The sequence below is a fragment of the Neoarius graeffei genome, chromosome 23, assembly GCF_027579695.1.
Source record: "Neoarius graeffei isolate fNeoGra1 chromosome 23, fNeoGra1.pri, whole genome shotgun sequence".
Taxonomy (NCBI): Eukaryota; Metazoa; Chordata; class Actinopteri; order Siluriformes; family Ariidae; genus Neoarius; species Neoarius graeffei.
Genome location: NC_083591.1, coordinates 59021119 through 59042536, shown reverse-complemented (window position 1 = coordinate 59042536; position 21418 = coordinate 59021119). Strand labels below are relative to the sequence as shown.

General features: G+C 46.8%; 1 protein-coding gene across 1 annotated transcript in view; it reads left to right on the top strand.

Moving 5' to 3' along the window:
* Nucleotides 1-213: 213 nt before the first annotated feature.
* The window catches only part of kncn (kinocilin), a 33022-nt gene continuing 11817 nt past the window's right edge, over nt 214-21418 (top strand). The window contains exons 1-3 of the mRNA XM_060905502.1: nt 214-361; nt 3552-3620; nt 4050-4121. Coding sequence (XP_060761485.1) covers nt 214-361; nt 3552-3620; nt 4050-4121 — 289 coding nt within the window. The remainder of the gene's footprint in view (nt 362-3551; nt 3621-4049; nt 4122-21418) is intronic.

Below are 21418 nucleotides of genomic sequence, written 5' to 3'. Positions count from 1 at the left end.
CTCGCTCCAAAGGGTGTGTTTGAAGAGTGTTTCAGGTCCATGTGTGTGTGTGCCAGGTGTTTTTAGGGTGTGTTTGAGGTGTGTTTCTGATCTTCGTGGGTTTCAGGTGTGTATTAATGTTCTGTCCCATTCCTGTTTTTTCTTCACAGATTTATTTCGTGGTGTGTGTGTGTGTGTGTGTGTGTGTGTGTGTGTGTGTGTGTGTGTGTGTGAATGAACGCAGTCAGTATTGGGGAGTACCATGGGCTGCGGGTGGGCTTGGCCCTCCTCAGTATTGTATCCGGCTGCATCATCATTGGCGTCTCTAAAAACTGTGACGCAGATGCTGTGGGGGGAATTTTCCTCGGAGCAGGAGGACTCGGTGAGGACGCACTTTAATCTCTCTCTCTCTCTCTCTCTCTCTCTCTCTCTCTCTCTCTCTCACACACACACACACACACACACACTTTTCAATTTTAATGATCACTTAAAAAAGCCTCTTATCATTCCTCTCAGCTCTATAATACAACTAAATAATAAAAAAAAAGAAATTGTGTGTTAAATTGTATGAGTTAAAACACACACACACACACACACACACACACACACACACCAGAACAGTGCAAAATGTATGTTTTAGTACCAGTCCACTTGATTATGTGAAAAATGTAAAACAGGTCATTTTGACCAGCTCAGATCAGAAGAGAGGAGAGGAGAGGAGGAGAGGAGAGGAGGAGAGGAGACGTGAGTCACTGGTCTTGAGGAGAAACTGAGCCACTTTTCCTTTCAGTCAGAGATCATCTGATCCAGCAGCTGTAACCCAAACCTCTGGATCACTGAGAGCAGAAACTCATTCTCTCTCTCTCTCACACACACACACACACACACACCCTCCAACACACTGCTCATGCACTCTGACCTTTTGTGCGACACCGATCGTGAAATCGATATCGAGACGTCTCTTACGGTCACGTGGCAAAATAATAGCAGTACGTCAAGTTTACCTAAATGAATATGCAAGTAGTGGGCGGAGTCAATTTCAGGTTGTATGATAACAAAATGAAATGATTAAACTTATTTATTAGAAATAATGCCTCAGTATTTTAATAAAGGTTTCTTGAATTTGTAATTTAATATTACACAAAGTAAACGTGGTTCTCAAATCTGATGCGTTTCAAAAAAGTTTTCATTCCATTTCCATCCATTACACTGACATTTCCACGTGGGTTACATGTGTTTGCAGAATAGTTATAGATAAAAGCAAAGAGACGCAGAGAACAAAACAGAAGCCGAAAGGAGGAAACTGAAATAAGGAAATAATTAGAGGAACAGATGAAGGATAATGAGAGGAAATAAGAGACAGGTGTAAACAGAGATTAGGGGAATGAGACAAACCAGAGAGTAAACAGAAGTGTTAATAACATCAAAATGAGAAGCTAAATACAATAATATGAATAAATAATTTACAATTATAAAATATAAAAAAACCCCAGATAAAATTCAATTAAAATGTGGCTGATTAAAAAACAGAGAAAATTAATAAAGAAGAAGTCACCTGACAGACAGACAGAGAGACAGACAGACATACAGAGACTGGGAACTAGATAGACACCTAGCTTGAAAGAGTTTCAGACAAAGAAATGGGGAAACAGATAGATACAGACAGACAGGCTGTTCTAGACAAAAACGTACAGATAGACAGTTACACAGACAGACAGACAGGCTGTTCCAGACAGTAAACTACAGATAGACAGTTACACAGAGAGAGAGAGAGAGAGAGAGAGAGAGAGAGAGACCCCTTATCAAAAAGAAGTATACTTGAAGTTCATTTTATTAAGTATACTTAAGTAAAGTATCTTTCCTTAAGTATACTTTTGTGTACCAAGTATACTGATATCAGTGTACCTACAGTATACTTGTAAGTAAACTAATCTAATACTTCTTGGGACTAAATTGGCCCACTTTTAGTTTATAAAAAGTATACTTTAAGTCTAAGAGAAGTAAACTCTGAGTATACAACTAGTATTTTTTATTTTGTACTGCAAGTATACCACAAGTAAACTTATGTACTAATAGTTTACTAGTTCTATACTTGTAGTCCACTCTTTAGTTTACAAAAACATACTTCATAGTGTACTGGAAATATACTATGAGTTTACTTGTTTTATACTTCTAGTCCACTTTTTAGTTTATAATAGTATACTTTAAAGCATATTGGAAATATACTATTAGTTACTGGTTATATACATCTAGTCCACTTTTCAGTTTTGAAGTTTATTGCAATTACCCTTCTAGGTATACTATTAGTTTTCTAGCTCTAACCCTTACCTCATGCACACTACCAGTAGACAACTTAAGTGTTTTGTACCTTAAATTACAATGAAGTTATAAAGGTAAGAATTCACAAAATAACAACAGATACTCAGGATTAAGAACATATTCATTTTCTTTAAAAATCAAAATTTAAAGCAACATTGTATTAAATGCCAAAGTATAAAAACATGGCAATGACAACGGAAATTGACATCCAACCTCTAAAGAAAAATAAATAAATAAAAAAAATTAATTATCCCACTCAGGAGAAAAAAAAAAATCTTATATGGAACCACAGACATACCTAAGAGTCAACAATGCTGAAGCACAACTACAGGGTGAGTACACTTAAACATAAGGCACAAATATTTTAATACTTTATTACACTTTTGTTAAGTATAACTTGATCAAAAGTTTAAGTATAAGCTTAATATACTCAAACTTTTCTATAAACTTTTCAGTATAAACCAAGTATACTTATGTATAACTTTATTAAGTATATCTCTGATATACTTAGAAGAAGAAGAAGAAGAAGAAGAAGAAAAGAAGAAGAAGAAACCTTTATTCGTCACATGCACACTTCAAGCACAGCGAGATTCATCCTCTGCATTTAACCCATCTGAAGCAGTGAACACACACACACACACACACACACACACACCCACCCACCCACCCAGAGCAGCGGGCAGCCACACCAGAGCGCCCGGGGAGCAGTCAGGGGTTCAGTACCTCGCTCAAGGGCACCTCAGCCCAAGGCCACCCCATGTCAACCTAACTGCATGTCTTTGGACTGTGGGGGAAACCGGAGCACCCGGAGGAAACCCACGCGGACACAGGGAGAACATGCAAACTCTACACAGAAAGGCCCTCGCCGGCCTCTGGGTTCGAACCCGGAACTTTCTTGCTGTGAGGCAACCGTGCTAACCATAAGTAAATAAAAAGTAAACTGAAAGCATACGCTTTTATTTTTAGTTTAAAAGAAGTATACTAGAAGCACACTTGAATAAACTTCTTTTTTGTAAGGGACAGACAGACAGACACATAGACAGACAGACACATACATACCTGCAGCATAGCAAAGACAGGCAGGCAGACATGTACGGACAGACACATAGTAATACAAACAGACAGGTACAGACAGACAGACAGACAGACAGACAAACAGACAGACACATTCCACTAGTCCATCATCACAGTAATTATAAAATCAGTGCTCATGTCACTGCAGTGTGAGATTTTATCATGTTTTTGTTCTCCAGGGCTCCTGATCTCTGTGTATCCGTTTATCAAAGCCTGGTTCAACATCCACCACATTTTACCAAACATCGGTGAGATCATTTATTTTATTTTCACAGCCAGACCATGCCCTCCTAATTTTCAGTCTTACACAAACCAAACTGCCTGCAATTTATTTTTTAAATTATTATTATTTTGTGAGTCAGGTACCACACTAATTATTTTGCCCTACATACTGCACTAGCATCTGTGAATCCAAACCTAGTGTTAGCTAACGTGAGCAGCATCACTATAGATCAGGGCTTGATACAGACTGGTACTCATTGGTACTCGGCACTTCTATGTTTTTTAGTGTAGGATTTTTGGTGTACATGCAGTTCCCCTAAGCTCAGAGTACTCCGCCCTGCCCACCATTAGCCACAGAGTTAAACAGACAACCTAGCTAATAGTAGTAATGTTTTTTTTTCTTAATATCCAAACTAATTTCACTGGCTTCCAGTTAAATAAAATGTTTCTCCCAGGAAACTTCAGAGTCCATCCAATGGCTCCAACTCTGGCCCCTGAACAGCCCTCTGACTCTCTCAAAAGAGAAGGTGAGTACACTTACTGTACCTAGTCATTAGCTAGAAGTTAGCCAGTTTTTCGCTAGTTTTCTAGCAATCAAAGTAGACAGGTTAGCAAGCAACCTAGATAGTTCACAAGCTCATGATGTACACAACTTTCTGTATCGTATACAAGACTTAATTTTGTGCTTTAAATTATTTTCAAAACTTTATCTGAAGCTGAAGAAACCTTCAGTAGTTTATCAGAGTTTGTTTTGGACTAGCCTGATGTCACGGCGGTTTTTATAATTGACTCATAAGTTTGTGTTTTTTGGCGGACGCAGTGGATTCAGTACATTCTCAGTTTTCAGTTCAGTTCACACAGTGAGTCAACTGTGTCATTTATGTGTTTATCGGCTCACTTTTATTTCACTCATCAGGACTCAGCACACTGAGCTGAGCTTTGTTTCTTCTTCCATTCATTATCTCTAGCTGCTTTATCCTGTTCTACAGGGTTGCAGGCAAGCTGGATCCTATCCCAGCTGACTATGGGTGAGAGGCGGGGTACACCCTGGACAAGTCTCCAGGTCATCACAGGGCGACACACAGAGACACACAACCATTCACACTCACATTCACACCTACGGTCAATTTAGAGCCACCAATTAACCTAACCTGCATGTCTTTGGACTGTGGGGGAAACCGGAGCACCCAGAGGAAATCCACACAGACACAGGGAGAACATGCAAACTCCACACAGAAAGGCCCTCGCTGGCTGCTGGGTTCAAACCCAGGACCTTCTTGCTGTGAGGTGACAGTGATGACCACTACACCACCGTGCTGCCCCTTTGACTCTTCTTATTTTTCATAATTATAATGGAATTGTTAAACCCTTAAACCAGTAACCTTAACATCGCATAGACAAATTCAATTCAGATAGAACTAGTTTGACTGATCGATTAAAAAGAATCAAAATCAAAGAAATGATTCGTTCATGAGTCTGAAGTCACTACTTTTTGCTACACATTACTGTGATTCCTTGTACCCTTAACTTTTAGAACCCTGAAGTCTCTCTGGGGCAACTCTTAAGGATTTTATGTAGAACTCTACAACAAACGATGTCCCTATCAGAAAGGGTTTGAGGTAAAAATGTTAAAAAAAACTACAAGGCACTTGGAGAGCACAGACCTCCACAAAGGACCATAGTCAACTCTTCTGTGATATTTTATGTTCTTCTGCAACCAGAACCACGTTATAGTCATTGTAGTCATCATATTTTTACATTGACTATGTTTTGTCACTATTGAACTTTACTGCCATGTCCTAGATTTTAAGATATATGGCATTGTTCAGCACAGACTTCCACCAAGACCAAATGCTGTATCTTGCAACATTAGTGAAAGTGATACTAAATTCGTGGATCCACCTTGTGACTCGAATCTGCTTCAGAATTTATTGGGTTCTTCCTTAGCCCATACTAGTCCCTTCCACCAAGTTTCATGTAAATAGGATCTGTAGGTTTTGCGTAATCCTGCTTAAAGATAATGAAAAAGACAAATGAACCTCACCAAAAAAACATAGCATCCTTGGCGGAGGTAATAGTCATGTCATGATCTGCCCTGGACTTCCACTCCGGAGATTTACGATCTCCCAGTTCAGCACAATCTGGATCCGGGACGGGACTTCCATCTTGCTGGCATTCACCTCCTGGTCTGCTCTGCTGTGTATGACTTTGCCAGAACATCTTGTCTGTTTCTCATGTCGTCTCTGTGCCATTTTTTTCTTCCTGTATTTTTGCTCTCTGTTTTGCCTAGTCTTAGCCACAGTTTTTGCACTCATGTTTTGTCAGTTTTTCATGTTTTTTGCACTACATTTTTTGTCTCCAGTTTTTGTCAGAACTATTTTTCATGTTTTTTCATATTAGCACTTTGTCTTTGTCTACCTCGTTGTTGTCTGGATCATTTTTGCTATTTTTGTTCATTGACTCTTTTTGGACTTTAATTAAATAATTTTTTATTCATTGGATTTTGTGGTTTGTGTTCTGCTATTGGATCCTAACTCGCCACATCTCGCCACCCTTAACAGTATGTTCTGGCCAACATGGATCCAGCAGAACTTAACCATCTGAGAATGGCTATGCAGCAGCAAGGAGCCCTCCTCAGGACCCACCAACAGGAACTCCGGCAGATCACTCAGAACCTGGCCACCCTGTCCGACTCACTCAACCTCCTAGCCGCACAACTCCAGCAGTACCAAGCCATGCCTACCCTGCCCAGCCATCTCTTTTTTCACCTCCCGCCACTGCCGCTCTCCATGAACCAAGACTCCCTTCGCCTCAGCCCTACAGTGGAGAACCAGGTACCTGCAGATCTTTTTTGTCAGTGTTCACTGATCTTGGAGCTTCCACCTCTGGCTTTCCCCACAGAATGCTCCCGGGTAGCCTATACCATCATGCTCCTCACCGGCAAGGCCAAGGAATGGGGGACGGCAGTCTGGGACGCCGACGCGTCCTTCCAGCTTCAAGGAATTCTCTGAGGAAATGAGGTGAACATTCGACTGCTCTCTGTCTGGCTGGGAGGTGGCAAGAGAGCTCATGGAGCTGCAGCAGGGGTCCCAATCTACCTCAGATTATGCCATTGAGTTCCGGACGTTGGCTGTGTCATGCAGTTGGAACGAGAGTGCCCTGGTCGACGCGTTCCTACATGGCTTATCCGACGCCATCAAAGATGAACTCGTCTCACGGGAACTGCCGTCAGACCTCTCCAGCCTGATGGACATTGCCAATTGTATTGACGTGTGGGTCCAACAATGGAGGAGAGGAGCCACTGCAACATCAACCCCTCTCCACCACCCGCCTTGTCCATCAAACCCATGCAGGTAGATCAGGTGCGGGTGTCAGCAGAGGAACGACTGCGCCGACGGAGCATGGGGGCTTGTTTCTACTGTGGTCAGCAGGGACACATCTGCCGAGCCTGCCCGCTAAAAGGATGAGCCCACCAGTGAATCGAGGGGCCCTGGTGGGCAATGCTCAGAACCAGTCCCCTGCAGACTGATTGTTGCTCCCCGCCATCATCACTCTCAACAATCGGCATCACTATCTTCCAGCGCTTGTCGACTCGGGGCAGACAGGAACCTGATCTGCTCCGCCACCGCCAAGGATCTCGGAATCCCGTTACTCACCCTCGAGGTCCCTCTCACTGTCCTGACACTCAATGGCACTGGCTTGACCACCATCACTCACCTCACCACCCCGCTCACCCTAAGGATTTCAGGCAATCATTCCGAAACAATACAACTTCACGTCATGAACAACCCTCACATTCCCGTTATTCTTGGATTACCCTGGTTGATGCAGCACAACCCCCACTTAAACTGGACTGACCACACCATTTTAGGCTGGAGTCCTTCCTGCCTGGCCTCCTGCCTGAACTCTGCTCTGCCTCCCGCCAAACCACCTCAGCCCTCAGCCAGTGAGTTTCCCGACCTTTCTCATGTGCCTCCGGAATATCTGGACCTCAAGCCTGTCTTCAGTAAGACCTGAGCAGTGTCCCTTCCCCCTCATAGGCCCTATGACTGTGGTATCGACCTCCTGCCAGGGACAGCGCCACCCAAGGGACGTCTCTACTCTCTTACCCCCGCCGAGAGACAAGCTATGGAGAAATACATCACTGAGTCTCTGGCAGCTGGGATCATCCGCCCTTCCTCCTCCCCATCAGGGGCGGGATTCTTCTTCATGGAGAAGAAAGACAAGTCGCTCTGCCCCTGCATTGACTATCGAGGTCTCAACGCCATCACAGTCAAAAACCGCTACCCGCTACAGCTCATGACTACAACATTCGAACTACTCCAGGGAGCTAAGGTGTTTACTAAACTGGACTTGTGCAATGCCTATCATCTAGTTAGGATCACGGAAGGGGATGAGTGGAAGACGACCTTCAACACCACCACAGGCCACTATGAGTACCTCGTAGTCCCTTTCGGCCTGACTAACGCTCCTGCGGTATTCCAGGAGTTGGTTAATGATGTCTTGAGGGACTTAACACCTTTGTCTTTGTTTACCTGGATGATATCTTGATTTTCTCTCATTCCCTGGAGGAACATCAGGGTCACGTCCAGCAGGTTCTTCAACGCCTGCTGGAGAATAAGCTGTTTGTTAATTCAGAGAAGAGCAAGTTCCACCAAGGCTCTGTCTCGTTCCTGGGGTTCATCATTTCACCAGCCAAGATCCAGATGGACCCCCTCAAGCTGGAGGCAGTTGCTGACTGGCCCACCCCATCTTCGAGATGAGAGCTCCAGCGCTTCCTGGGGTTTGCCAACTTTTACAGGCATTTCATCCGCAACTTCAGCACAGTGGCTGGACCTCTCTCAGCCCTGACCTCGACCAAGACCAAGTTCAAGTGGGGGGAGGAAGCAGAGAAGGTCTTTTCCAGTCTCAAGCACAGGTTTACCACAGCACCCATTCTCACCATACCTGATTCTAACAAGCAGTTTATCATTGAGGTCGACACCTCCAAGTCAGGGGTCAGAGCCATCCTATCCCAGAGGGCCAATGACAACAAGGTCCACCCATGCTCCTTCTCCCGCTGGCTATCCCCAGCTGAACGAAACTACGACATCGGTGACTGAGAACTACTGGCCGTGAAACTAGCCTTGGAGGAGTGGAGGCACTGGCTCGAGGGGTCTGACGTGCCGTTCCTAGTCTGGGCCGACCATAAAAACCTGGAGTACCTCAAGTCTGCCAAACGTCTCAACTCTCGTCAAGCCCGTTGGTCTCTCTTCTTCTCCCGATTCAACTTCACGCTCTCCTACTGCCCAGGCTCCAAGAATGGCAAACCCGACACCCTGTCCAGGATGTTCTCTTCCCACCAAGAGGAGTCCAAGCCACCCGAGACTGTCCTTCCTCCATGCTGCCTGGTGGGAGCTGCTATTCTAGAAGTTGAGATGCTCGTGCAGAAGGCCCTAGAGCAGGACCCCGGTGAAGGTAACTCCAACAATATTCCTCGTAACCATCTGTTTGTTCCCTGTCATGTGCGAACTCAGGTGCTGCAGTGGGGTCACGGTTCCAAGCTGGCCTGTCATCCGGGAGCCGCCTGAACCCTGGCTCTCATCCAGCAGCGCTTTTGGCAGCCATCCATCAAGGAGGACGTCCAGGAGTTCGTGGCAGCCTGCGACACATGCTCCCAGAACAAGCCAACCAATCGACCCCCTGCTGGCTTACTAAGACCCCTTCCTACTCTGCATTGACCTTGGTCTCACATCACCCTGGACTTCATCACAGGACTCCCCAACTCAGGTGGCAATACATGCATCCTCACTGTCATTGACTGTTTTTCTAAGACCGTCCATTGCATTCCTCTGCCCAAGCTCCCCTCAGCCAAAGAGACCGCAGAACTACTCATCCACCACGTTTTCCACCTACATGGTCTGCCTACCAACATAGTTTCTGACTGGGGTCCTCAGTTCACTGCACAATTCTGGAAAGCCTTCTGCAAACTCATCGGGGCCACCTGTAGTCTCTCCTCAGGCTTCCACCCACAGACCAATGGCCAGGCAGAACAGGCTAACCAGGCTTTGGAGGTTGCATTCAGGTGCATGGCGTCCAGGGATGCCAGTTCTTGGAGCAAGTACCTACCTTGGATCGAATATGCACATAACACTCTCCCTTCCTCTGCCACAGGTCTCTCTCCATTCCAGTGCTTACTAGGGTACCAACTACCACTGTTCCCCAGCCAGGAGGAGGAGGTTGCCATACCATCAGCCCAGGCCTTTATACAAGTCAAGTTTATTTGTATAGTGCTTTCAACAATAAACATTGTTGCAAAGCAGATTTACAGAATTTGAATGACTTAAAATATGAGCTAATTCTATCCCCAATCTATCCCCAACGAGCACGCCTGTGGCGATGGTGGCAAGGAAAAACTCCCTCAGACGACACAAGGAAGAAACCTCGAGAGGAACCAGACTCAAAAGGGAACCCATCCCCATCCGGGCAACAACAGACAACATGACTATAACATTAACAGTCCTAACAAAGTCAGCTTCATTGATACTATAAACCCCCCACCAATGGAAACCCAAGTGCAAAACCGTTCACGACAACCGCAGTCCCAAAGTCAGCAAGTCAACTGCAGTCCTAAAGTCAGCAAGTCAACTGCAGTCCCCAGCCACAAAAACACCACTGCAAGAGTCCAGAGCGTCCTCCAGGCGCGACCCCCAACTGTCCACATGGGGTCGCCCTCCACAGGAGCGATGTGATGAGACTCCAACCAGACACAGGGCACCAGGATGGACCAGGCAGGTCCAAGGAGCAGAAGAGGCCAACATCTCGATCCCAGGACTGACATGTAACTCAGAGGAATAGATTTGGGGGGGGGGGAAGAGAGAGAAAACACAGGTTGTTAGGTATGCCCAATGTCACCTGAATATGTAGGAACAGTATACATTTTGCACTGAGTACAAGCAGGGACTCCAGCAACTAACTATGACAGTATAACTAAAAGGGGAGAGCCAGAAGGTAACACAGATATGAGGGAGCCTGGGGACACAAAGCAGCCAGCCACTACATCGTCAACAAACTTGAGTGAGCAAGCGAGTGGGGACTGACAGCATCCATACATCCCAGTTTACCAAAACACTCTGTCTGAGGATCCTCCAGATCTACACCTTTACCTCATAAACACCATTAACAAAAGGCTTGACTAAACAGATAGTTTTCAGCCAACACTTAAACAGTGAGACTGTGTCTGATTCCCGAACACTATTTGAAAGGCTGTTCCATAACTGTGGGGCTTTGTAAGAAAAGGCTCTTCCCCCTGACGTAGCCTTCACTATACGAGGTACCAGCAGATAGCCTGCACCTTTTGATCTAAGTAGGCATGGTGGGTCATAGAGGACCAGAAGTTCACTCAGGTACTGTGGCACGAGACCATTCAGTGCTTTAAAGGTCAATAGTAGTATTTTATAATCAATACGAAATTTGATTGGGAGCCAATGCAGTGTGGATAAGACAGGGGTGATGTGGTCATATTTTCTAGTTCTAGTAAGGACTCTTGCTGCTGCATTTTGAACTAACTGGAGCTTATTTATGGACTTATTGGAACATCCAGACAGTAAGGCATTACAATAATCCAACCTGGAGGTAACGAAAGCATGAACTAGTTCACCGCTGCAGGAGAACATGGGCATTGGCCCAGAGAAGACTCATTCACTCCGCACTCACATCCAAGAAGCAGGCTGACAAACATCACTCCAAGGCACCCACCTACCGAGTGGGTCAACGAATTATGCTCTCCACACGCCACCTGCCACTTAGGGCCATCTCTCGCAAGATGGCACCCAGTTTCCTTGGAACCTTCCTCATCAAGAAGGTAATCAACCTATGTTCCATTAGACTGGCATTACCACTCACCATGTGATGTGTTCACCCCACCTTTCATGTATCACAGCTTAAACCTCTGGTTTCCAGTCCTTTGCAAAACGAGACCACCCCTAGTTGTGAATGGGACTAACATCCCATTCAGGGTATATTCCCAATCCCAGCTCATGCCCAGTACTCCCAAGATAGTCTCCGGCTCTACCTCAACTCTGACCAGTGCTTACTGAAGAGGAATGGATGAAATATTGTGGAGGAGGAGGCATTGCGGTTATTTATAATGATTTTCTAGGTGTAACACACAAATCTGGTTATAAATTTAATATATTCGAAGTTCTTCATACTAATATAATGTATGTAGCCTCGAAAAATAGGTCTACCCAGTTAATTCCGTTACTTATTATTTACAGGCCCCCGGGGCCATATTCTGAGTTTCTTTCTGAATTTGCAGATTTTATATCAGACCTGATTATTTCCTTAGACAAAGCTTTAGTTGTCGGAGATTTTAATATTCACTTCAATAACTCAGAAGACCCTTTGAAAACAGCGTTTGTGTCCATTTTAGATTCAGTAGGGGTTAATCAGAATGTCATAGGACCGACCCATAATGGTGGGCACACTCTTGATCTAATACTAACATTCGGGTTAAACATAGAAAATATAGTCACACTTCCATAGTCTGAAGTTATCTCCAGTGGCGTGCACAGACTTTTTGAAGGGCAGGGGCAGAAAGAAAACAAAGGACACATATAGCGCGTCCTCACCACTGTAGAGGGCACTTTAGACATGTTTTATATGTTATACAAATGGCACATTATATAGCCTTAAAACAGACTAACTAGACAGACTACTCAGGTTAGTTTGCTGTTAGGATCAGCATCCATGAGAACTGTGTGGATTTCAACATTGGACTGTGAAGAACACACAGCGACATGGATGTATGAAGGAAATAAATCCTTAGGGGGTCTGGAGGCCTTTCCCCAGAACATTTTCAATTAAGTAGATGCCATTTCCTGTATTCTAGTGCATTTTAACACCATATTAGCACCAGATAATCCAAACTGGTTCTGTGAGATATAGTTCTGGCTCAATATAGATCAACAAAGGGCCCAACATAAAAGTCATTGCAACAGTAATGTGTCATAGTATTTCTTGGTCCTAATAGTCTTCTGGAGTTTAATGTACTTTCTTCACCCAAGAGGGCTCTGTGATAAAATCACATAGGGAACAATACACATTTAAACTATTCATTTGACAACTCAAAAGAAACAAACTATGATGAACGACAATGACTAGTCTCAAGTCTTTGTGCCCATATGTGGCAAGTGGAACTACAGTAAAATTCTTCGTTTGGCCATCTGTTTGTATATGTCAATGGCCTTGTTCTGGTCAATTGGGATGTCTCTTTCAATGGAGAGTAGCATTAGGTCAGAGAGCCTTTTTTCCCCACACCAGTTTCTCAGCACAGTTTTAATGAGTTTCAGTTTTGAGAAGGACCACTCTACTGAAGCCATTGTCACTGGTATAGTCGCATGCGTTTTGAGGAGCATGGCCAGACTCAGAAAAACTGATTCAACATCATTTTCTCCAAGGCACCTGAGTGCAGCTTTGACATTGTTGGAGGGGAGTGCATATGATGAGTGGAATACCTTGAGCTCAGTGATGAGGTTTTCTTCATCTACATCATAGAACTGGCACATATGTTTGACAGATGCAGCAGCTTTGTCATCTAGTTTACCCTTCCAGTGACGTGAGACAGTAAGGCAGTGAAGACCTGATAGGATTGACCCAGTAGGTGTGTCATTATTTCCCTTGAATCTTCAGTGTAGCTCATGGGACAGCCTGTCAAGGAAGGGAAAGAACACCTTTCCCTGGTAGTGCTCTTCCAAGTCTTGGGCTTGGTAATCCTCTGTTGCTGATTTAGAGCTATACTTGTCCTTTTGAGGTACCTTCCTGTGTCTGGCTTGTCCAGGTATTTCTTCTGGCACCTCAATGCCTGCTGCCTTGACTTGCCTTTTTACTTTTGTAAAAAGGACCTTGAACTCCTCATCTGTCCTCATTGCCTTTACTCTTTGTATGACCCCTTCGACGATGGTGTATGATGCTGATAAGTCAGGGTTCTTTCTCTGAAGCATACTGTAGCAAATGCAATGGCAGTCTCATTAAAGATGGGTGTGGTGATCTCCATGCACAGGATAAGTTCAAAATCTATACTGTGCAGGAGCATCCGGGCATCACCTGCTGCAGAGTCTGGTGGATCACTGTCAGCCATGTTCTGAAGAAGCTTCACCACTGCAGAAAGGACCTTCTTCAGGGATCTCAGAGCATCTTCTCTGCATGCCCACCTTGTGTCAGACAGCCTTTTCAGTTCACAGACTCTTTGACCCGGGTACATGGTTTGTTGGAGTGTCACAAATGCAGCATGGCATTTTGGGGATCTGGCTAGGAAAGTGTAGAGACTCTCAACTAGATTGAAAAAACTAACAAAGGGCTGACTTGATTTGGCACTCTCCACCAAGACGAGGTTGAGACAGTGGGCATGGCAGTGCACGTATAAAGCTTTCTCATTGTGGCTTTGAATTCGTGACTGCAGGCCGCTGTATCCTCCACTCATGTTAGCGGCTCCATCGTAGCCTTGGCCCCTGATGTCTTCCACTTTTAATCCATTCTCCTCAAGGAGTGTCATCACAACATCCTCCAATCTAAATGTATCTGGCCTTCACAAAATTCAGGAAATCTGCTTTGCACAGATGACTGCATTATCTATTTTTATTGCAAAGTGTATCATAATATACACTAAAGCTACATTCACAGTTTATAATGCTCACCCAGCTGTGTTCTACTTAGCTGATCATCACACTGGTCTCTCTCTCCCTCTCAAGGCTCCCAAGGGGGCACTTTAGCACGTGTTTTGGCTCCCGAGAGGGCACTTGAGGGCAGTTTAGTACGCGTTTTGGCTCCCAAGGGGGCACTTGAGGGCACTCTAGCATGCGTTTTGGCTCCCAAGGGGGCACTTTAGCATGTGTTTTGGCTCCCAAGAGGACACTTGAGGGCAGTTTAGCACACGTTTTGGCTCCCAAGAGGGCACTCTAGCACGCATTTTGGCTCCCAAGAGGGCACTTTAGCATGTGTTTTAGCTCCCGAGAGGACACTTGAGGGCAGTTTAGCACACATTTTGGCTCCCGAGAGGGCACTTTAGCATGTGTTTTTCAACAATTGGGCCACAAGGGGGGGACCCGCCCTGTGCACGACACTGGTTATCTCAGATCATTATCTCATCTCATTCAAAATATGTCTGAGTAATAATATATGTACCTCACCACGCTACTGTATAAAATGTACATTCACATCAACTACTGCACAGAGCTTTATAAATGATTTTCCAGAGTTATCAACTTTGATTGGGTCACTGTCAGCCCCTGCAGAACTTGATCAGGTAACTGTTATGCTTAGAGTCAACGTTCTGCTGTACTTTAGATAAATGTAAGTGGGCGGCACGGTGGTGTAGTGGTTAGCGCTGTCACCTTACAGCAAGAAGGCCCGGGTTCGAGCCCCATGGCCGGCAAAGGCCTTTCTGTACGGAGTTTGCATGTTCTCCCCGTGTCCATGTGGGTTTCCTCCGGGTGCTCCGGTTTCCCCCACAGTCCAAAGACATGCAGGTTAGGTTAACTGGTGACTCTAAATTGAGCGTAGGTGTGAATGTGAGTGTGAATGGTTGTCTGTGTCTATGTGTCAGCCCTGTGATGACCTGGTGACTTGTCCAGGGTGTACCCCACCTTTTGCCCGTAGTCAGCTGGGATAGGCTCCAGCTTGCCTGCGACCCTGTAGAACAGGATAAAGTGGCTACAGATGATGAGATGAGACAATGTAAGTGACCCTGTAGTTAATAATGTATCGAATCAGCAATTAGAATGTTTTACTCCCCTTAGAGAAATTGAATTACTTTCATTAATCTCCGCATCAAAATCCTCATCTTGTGTACTAGATCCCTTACCTACATGTCTATTCAAACAGATAATACCAGAAGTAATTGAACCGTTTCTAAAAATAATAAATTCTTCTCTTAGGATTGGCTATGTACCCAAAGCCTTTAAACTAGCAGTTATCAAACCCCTGATTAAAAAACCTGACCTTGATCCCTGTCAGCTGTGCAATTATTGGCCAATATCAAACCTCCCCTTTATCTCCAAGATCCTTGAAAAAGCTGTGGCACAGCAGTTATGCTCATATTTACATAGGAATAACATCCATGAAATGTATCAGTCAGGATTTAGACCTCATCATAGCACAGAGACAGCTCTGGTTAAAGTAGTAAATGACCTACTGTTGGCGTCTGATCAGGGCTGTGTCTCGCTGCTTGTGTTGCTTGACCTTAGTGCAACATTTAATACCATTGATCATTCCATTCTTCTGGATAGAGTAGAAAATGTTGTGGGAGTTAAGGGAACGGCCCTCTCCTGGCTCAGCTCTTATTTAATTGATTGCAATCAGTATGTTGATGTAAATCAGGGGTGTCAAACCTGATCCATAAAGGGCCGTGTGGCTGCAGGTTTTCATTCCAGCCATGCAGCAGCACCCTGATTTGGCTTATTCAATCAACTGACACACCCACCCTTTAATCAAGGGTGGGTGTGGCTGCAAGTATTTGACTGTGTGAAGACAGTTCAGTTGATTGAATGAGCCAAGTCAGGTGTGCTGCTGCATGGCTGGAATGAAAACCTGCAGCCACAAGGCCCTTTATGGATCAGGTTTGACACCCCTGATGTAAATGGTGATATTTCTAGACATACTGAGGTAAAGTTTCGTGTTCCACAAGGTTCTGTCTTAGGTCCACTGCTTTGTTCTTTATATATATTACTGTGGCAGCGGGGGCGTGATCAAGCGTCGGTCTGTGAAGGGAGGGCGGAGTCAGGGAAGGTAAGTGGCAGAATCACTGCACCTGATGGGAATTAACCTGTTTGTGTGTCTTCCCCAGTGACCGCGCCCTATAAGAGGACAGGGAGCGCAGAGGAAGGGAGCTCTCCCGACCAGAACACGTGTGTGTGTGTATATATATATGTATGAGTGAATATAAAAGCTGAAAAGCTAAAATAAAAAGAGTTATTGAGAACTCAGTTCTGGCCTGCCATGCTTCTGTGCTCCACCCACCTGGTATAATTCTACAGTGGTGCTGAAATCCGGGATAGTGCAGAAGGGAATGGCCACATGGAGTCCTCCCCCTTTCAGGACCTGGTCCATGCCCTCGCCACGGCCCAACAGAGCCAGCACCAGGCACTGATTGCCCTCTGGAAGGAACAAGAACAGCGCTTCGAAGCCCTGGTGCTGGTGCAACAGGAAGATCGCCAGGCGTTCCGGCACCTGCTCGCGTCGGCGGGGGCCCCGATCACCACCGCCGCAGACCCGCCCCACCTCACCCTAACGAAGATGGGTCCGCAGGACGACCCCAAAGCCTTCCTCACTCTTTTCAAGCAGGCAGCCGAGGCGTGGGGTTGGCCGGTTGAACAGCGCGTGGCGCGCCTCCTCCCCCTGCTAACAGGCAAGGCGCAGCTGGCCGCACTACAGCTCCCCGCCGACAGCCGGCTGGTCTACGCAGACCTCCGCAGGGCCGTCCTCCAGCGCGTGGGTCACACCCCGGGGCAGCAGCAGCAGCGCTTCCGCGTGCTGCGCCTGGAGGAGGTCGGCCGGCCGTTCGCATTTGGCCAGCAACTCCAGGATGCCTGCCGGCGGTGGCTGAGGGCCAACAACCGCGACGCCGAGGGAATCATCGATCTGGTGGCACTGGAGCAATTCGTCGCTCGACTTCCGGAAGGAACCGCAGAGTGGGTCCAGTGCCATCGCCCGGCGTCACTGGATCAGGCCATCGAGTTGGCGGAAGACCATATGGCAGCCGTTCTGATGGCAGGACAGCATGTCTCCCCTTCTCCCCTCCCCTGTCTCTCTCTCCCCCCTTCTGTTCCTCGTCCTCGCCCCATTCCCCCACTGTGGAGGCGGGGGCTGGCTCCACTCCAGCTGGCCCACCGCACCTGCGGTGTCCTACCGTTTCCTACTTCCGTGTCTGTGTCTTCCCCCCCTCAGGTGAGTGATCTCTGGAACACCGGTACAGAGAGAGAGCCTGGGCCGGTTTGCTGGCGCTGCGGGGAGCCAGGGCACCTCCAGCATCAGTGCTCGGCGATGGAGGTGGGCGCGGTGGTCTGGATCCCCAAAGCGCCAGGGACCGCCCTCGATCGGGCTGGAGCGTATAGTATACCGGTGAGTATCAAAGGGGATACGTATCAGGCTTTGGTGGACTCCGGCTGTAATCAGACCTCAATCCACCAAAGCCTGATGCAAGACGAGGGATTGGGGAGAGCACAATTGGTGAAGGTGTTGTGTGTGCACGGGGATGTTCACAACTACCCTTTAGTGTTGGTCCACATTCTATTTAGAGGGGAGAAATTTAGAGTACAGGTGGTGGTTAATCCTCACCTCACCCACTCGATAATTTTGGGGACTGATTGGCCGGGATTCAGGGAATTAATGACACATTTAGTGAAGAGTGGGTCCTGCCATAGGTGGAGGCCCCGGTGTGGCTTTGGCGGGAGCAGCTGTCACAGAGCCGTCTACGTCATCACCGCGTCAGAGTGAGGAGCAGCAGGCTCCTCCTCCCTCTCTTGGGGAATCCCTCGTGGATTTCCCGTTAGAGCAGTCGCAAGACGAGACTCTGCGGCATGTGTTTGACCAAGTGAGAGTAATCGATGGTCAAACGCTCCAGCCAAACGCCACCCCGTCCTTCCCCTATTTCTCCAAATTAATCGCCAGGTGGCAAAGACCCTTTGAGGTCACACGGCGAGTCGGGGACGTCGACTATGAGGTGAGGCGAACGGACAGGGGTGGGGCGTTACAGATTTACCACCTCAGTCTGTTAAAACTTTGGAACGAGGAGGTCCCTATGGCATTGGTGTCGGTGGTTCCAGAGAAGGCGGAGCTGGGGCCGGAGGTTCAAAAGGGAAAATTGACATCGCCCACTGCTCCGGTCCCCTGTGGAGACCACCTCTCCCCGTCCCAGCTCACGGAGGTAGCCCAGTTGCAAACAGAATTTTCTGACATGTTCTCACCCCTGCCTGGCTGCACCCACCTCATAGAACACCACATTGAGACGCCCCCGGGGATAGTAGTGCGCAGCCGCCCTTACAGACTGCCCGAACACAAGAAAAAGGTGGTTCAGGAAGAACTCGAGGCCATGCTCGAAATGGGCATCGTCGACGAGTCCCACAGTGACTGGAGCAGCCCGGTGGTCTTGGTTCTCAAGGCTGACGGGTCGGTCCGGTGGACTATAGAAAAGTCAATGTGGTGTCTAAATTTGACGCGTACTCAGTGCCTCGTATTGACGAGTTGCTCGATCGACTAGGCACAGCTCACTTTTATTCGACACTGGATTTGACAAAGGGATATTGGCAGATCCCCTTGACTCCGCTATCCCGAGAGAAAATGGCCTTTTCCACACCGTTTGGCTTACACCAGTTCATCACACTTCCTTTTGGGCTGTTTGGGGCACCTGCTACATTCCAGCGGCTTATGGATAGGGTCCTCCGACCCCACACCATACCTGGACGACATTATTATTTATAGTAATGACTGGCCGCGACACCTAGAACACCTGAGGGCCATCCTTAGGTCGCTGAGGCGAACGGGGCTCACAGCCAACCCGAAGAACTGTGCAAGTGGGCAGGTGGAAGTACGGTATCTGGGCTTCCACTTGGGCAATGGGCAGGTGTGTCCCCAAATCAATAAGACAGCAGCGATTGCAGCCTGACCGAGGACCAAGACCAAAAAGTGGGTGAGACAGTTCCTGGGGCTGGCTGGCTACTATTGTAGGTTTATACCTAATTATTCAGACGTCACCAGCCCGCTGACTTATCTCACTAAAAAGGGGGCACCAGATCCGGTCCAGTGGACGGAGCAATGCCAGCGGGCTTCCTCTAAGGTAAAGGCTGCACTGTGTGGGGGGCCACTATTACACTCCCCTGACTTTACTCTCCTCTTTGTTTTGCAGACAGACGCATCGGACAGAGGGCTGGGGGCTGTTCTGTCCCAGGAGGTGGAGGGGGAGGACTGTCCGTTGCTGTACATCAGCCGCAAGCTGTCGGTGCGTGAGGGCAGGTACAGCACCATAGAGAAGGAATACCTTGCCATTAAGTGGGCAGTCCTCGCCCTCCACTACTACCTGCTGGGGTGCCCTTTCACCCTCTGGTCGGACCATGCACCCTTGCAGTGGCTCCACCGCATGAAGGATGCCAACACGTGGATCACCCATTGGTATCTGGCGCCCCAGCCGTTTAAGTTCAAGGTGGTCCACAGGCCGGGGGCGCAGATGGTCGTGGCGGACTTTCTCTCCCATTGGGGGGGGGAGTCGGCTACAGGCCGGACGGCTGCCCGGCCTGACTTGGGCGGTGGGGGTATGTGGCAGCGGGGGCGTGGTCAAGCATCGGTCTGTGAAGGGAGGGCGGAGTCAGGGAAGGTAAGTGGCAGAATCACTGCATCTGACGGGAATTAACCTGTTTGTGTGTCTTCCCCAGTGACCGCGCCCTATAAGAGGAGAGGGAGCGCAGAGGAAGGGAGCTCTCCTGACCAGAACACGTGTGTGTGTATATATATATATATATATATATATATATATATATATATATATATATATATATATATATATGAGTGAATATAAAAGCTGAAAAGCTAAAATAAAAAGAGTTATTGAGAACTCAGTTCTGGCCTGCCGTGCTTCTGTGCTCCACCCACCTGGTATAATTCTACAATTACCTCTGGGTGATATAATTCGTAAACATGGTATTAGTTTCCACTGTTATGCTGATGACACACAGTTGTATGTTTCTGCAAGACCAGATGAGAGACACCAGTTTAATAGAATGGAGGAATGTGTAAAGGACATTAGACACTGGATGCTTATTAACTTCCTTCTGCTTAACTATGACAAGACTGAAGTACTTGTACTCGGACCACATGCAGCTAGAAGTAAGTTTTCTGATTCCACAGTAACTCTGGATGGCCTTTCTGTTTCTTCACGTGCAGCAGTAAAAGACCTCGGGGTGATTATTGACCCCAGTCTTTCATTTGAAACTCATATCAATCACATTACCTGGATAGCTTTTTTTCATCTCAGAAATATTGCTAAGATAAGAAATTTAATGTCACTACATGATGCGGAAAAACTAGTTCATGCTTTCGTTCCCTCCAGGTTGGATTACTGTAATGCCTTACTGTCTGGATGTTCCAGTAGGAGCATAAACAAGCTCCAGTTAGTTCAAAATGCAGCAGCAAGAGTCCTTACTAGAACTAGAAAATATGACCCCATCACCCCTGTCTTATCCACACTGCATTGGCTCCCAATCAAATTTCGTAATGTTTATGAAATACTACTATTGACCTTTAAAGCACTGAATGGTCTTGCGCCACAGTACCTGAGTGACTTCTGGTCCTTTATGACCCACCACACCTACTTAGATCAAAAGGTGCAGGCTATCTGCTGGTACCTCGTATAGTGAAGGCTACATCAGGGGGCGGAGCCTTTTTTAAAAAGCCCCACAGTTATGGAACAGCCTTCCAAATAGTGTTCGGGAATCAGACACAGTCTCAGCGTTTAAGTCTCGGCTGACAACATATCTGTTTAGTCAAGCCTTGTGTTAATGGTGTTTATGAGGTAAAGGTGTAGATCTGGAGGATCCTCAGACATAGAGTGTTTTGGTAAACTGGGATGTATGGATGCTGTCAGTCCCCACTCGCTTGCTCACTCGAGTTTGTTGACGGTGTAGTGGCTGCTGCTTTATGTCCCAGGGCTCCCTCATGCCTGTGTTACCTTCTGACTCTCCCCTTTTAGTTATGCTGTCATAGTTAGTTTTGCCGGAGTCCCTGCTTGCACTCAGCGCAAAATGTATACTGTTCCTACTCAACAGGTGACATTGGGCATACCTAACAACCTGTGTTT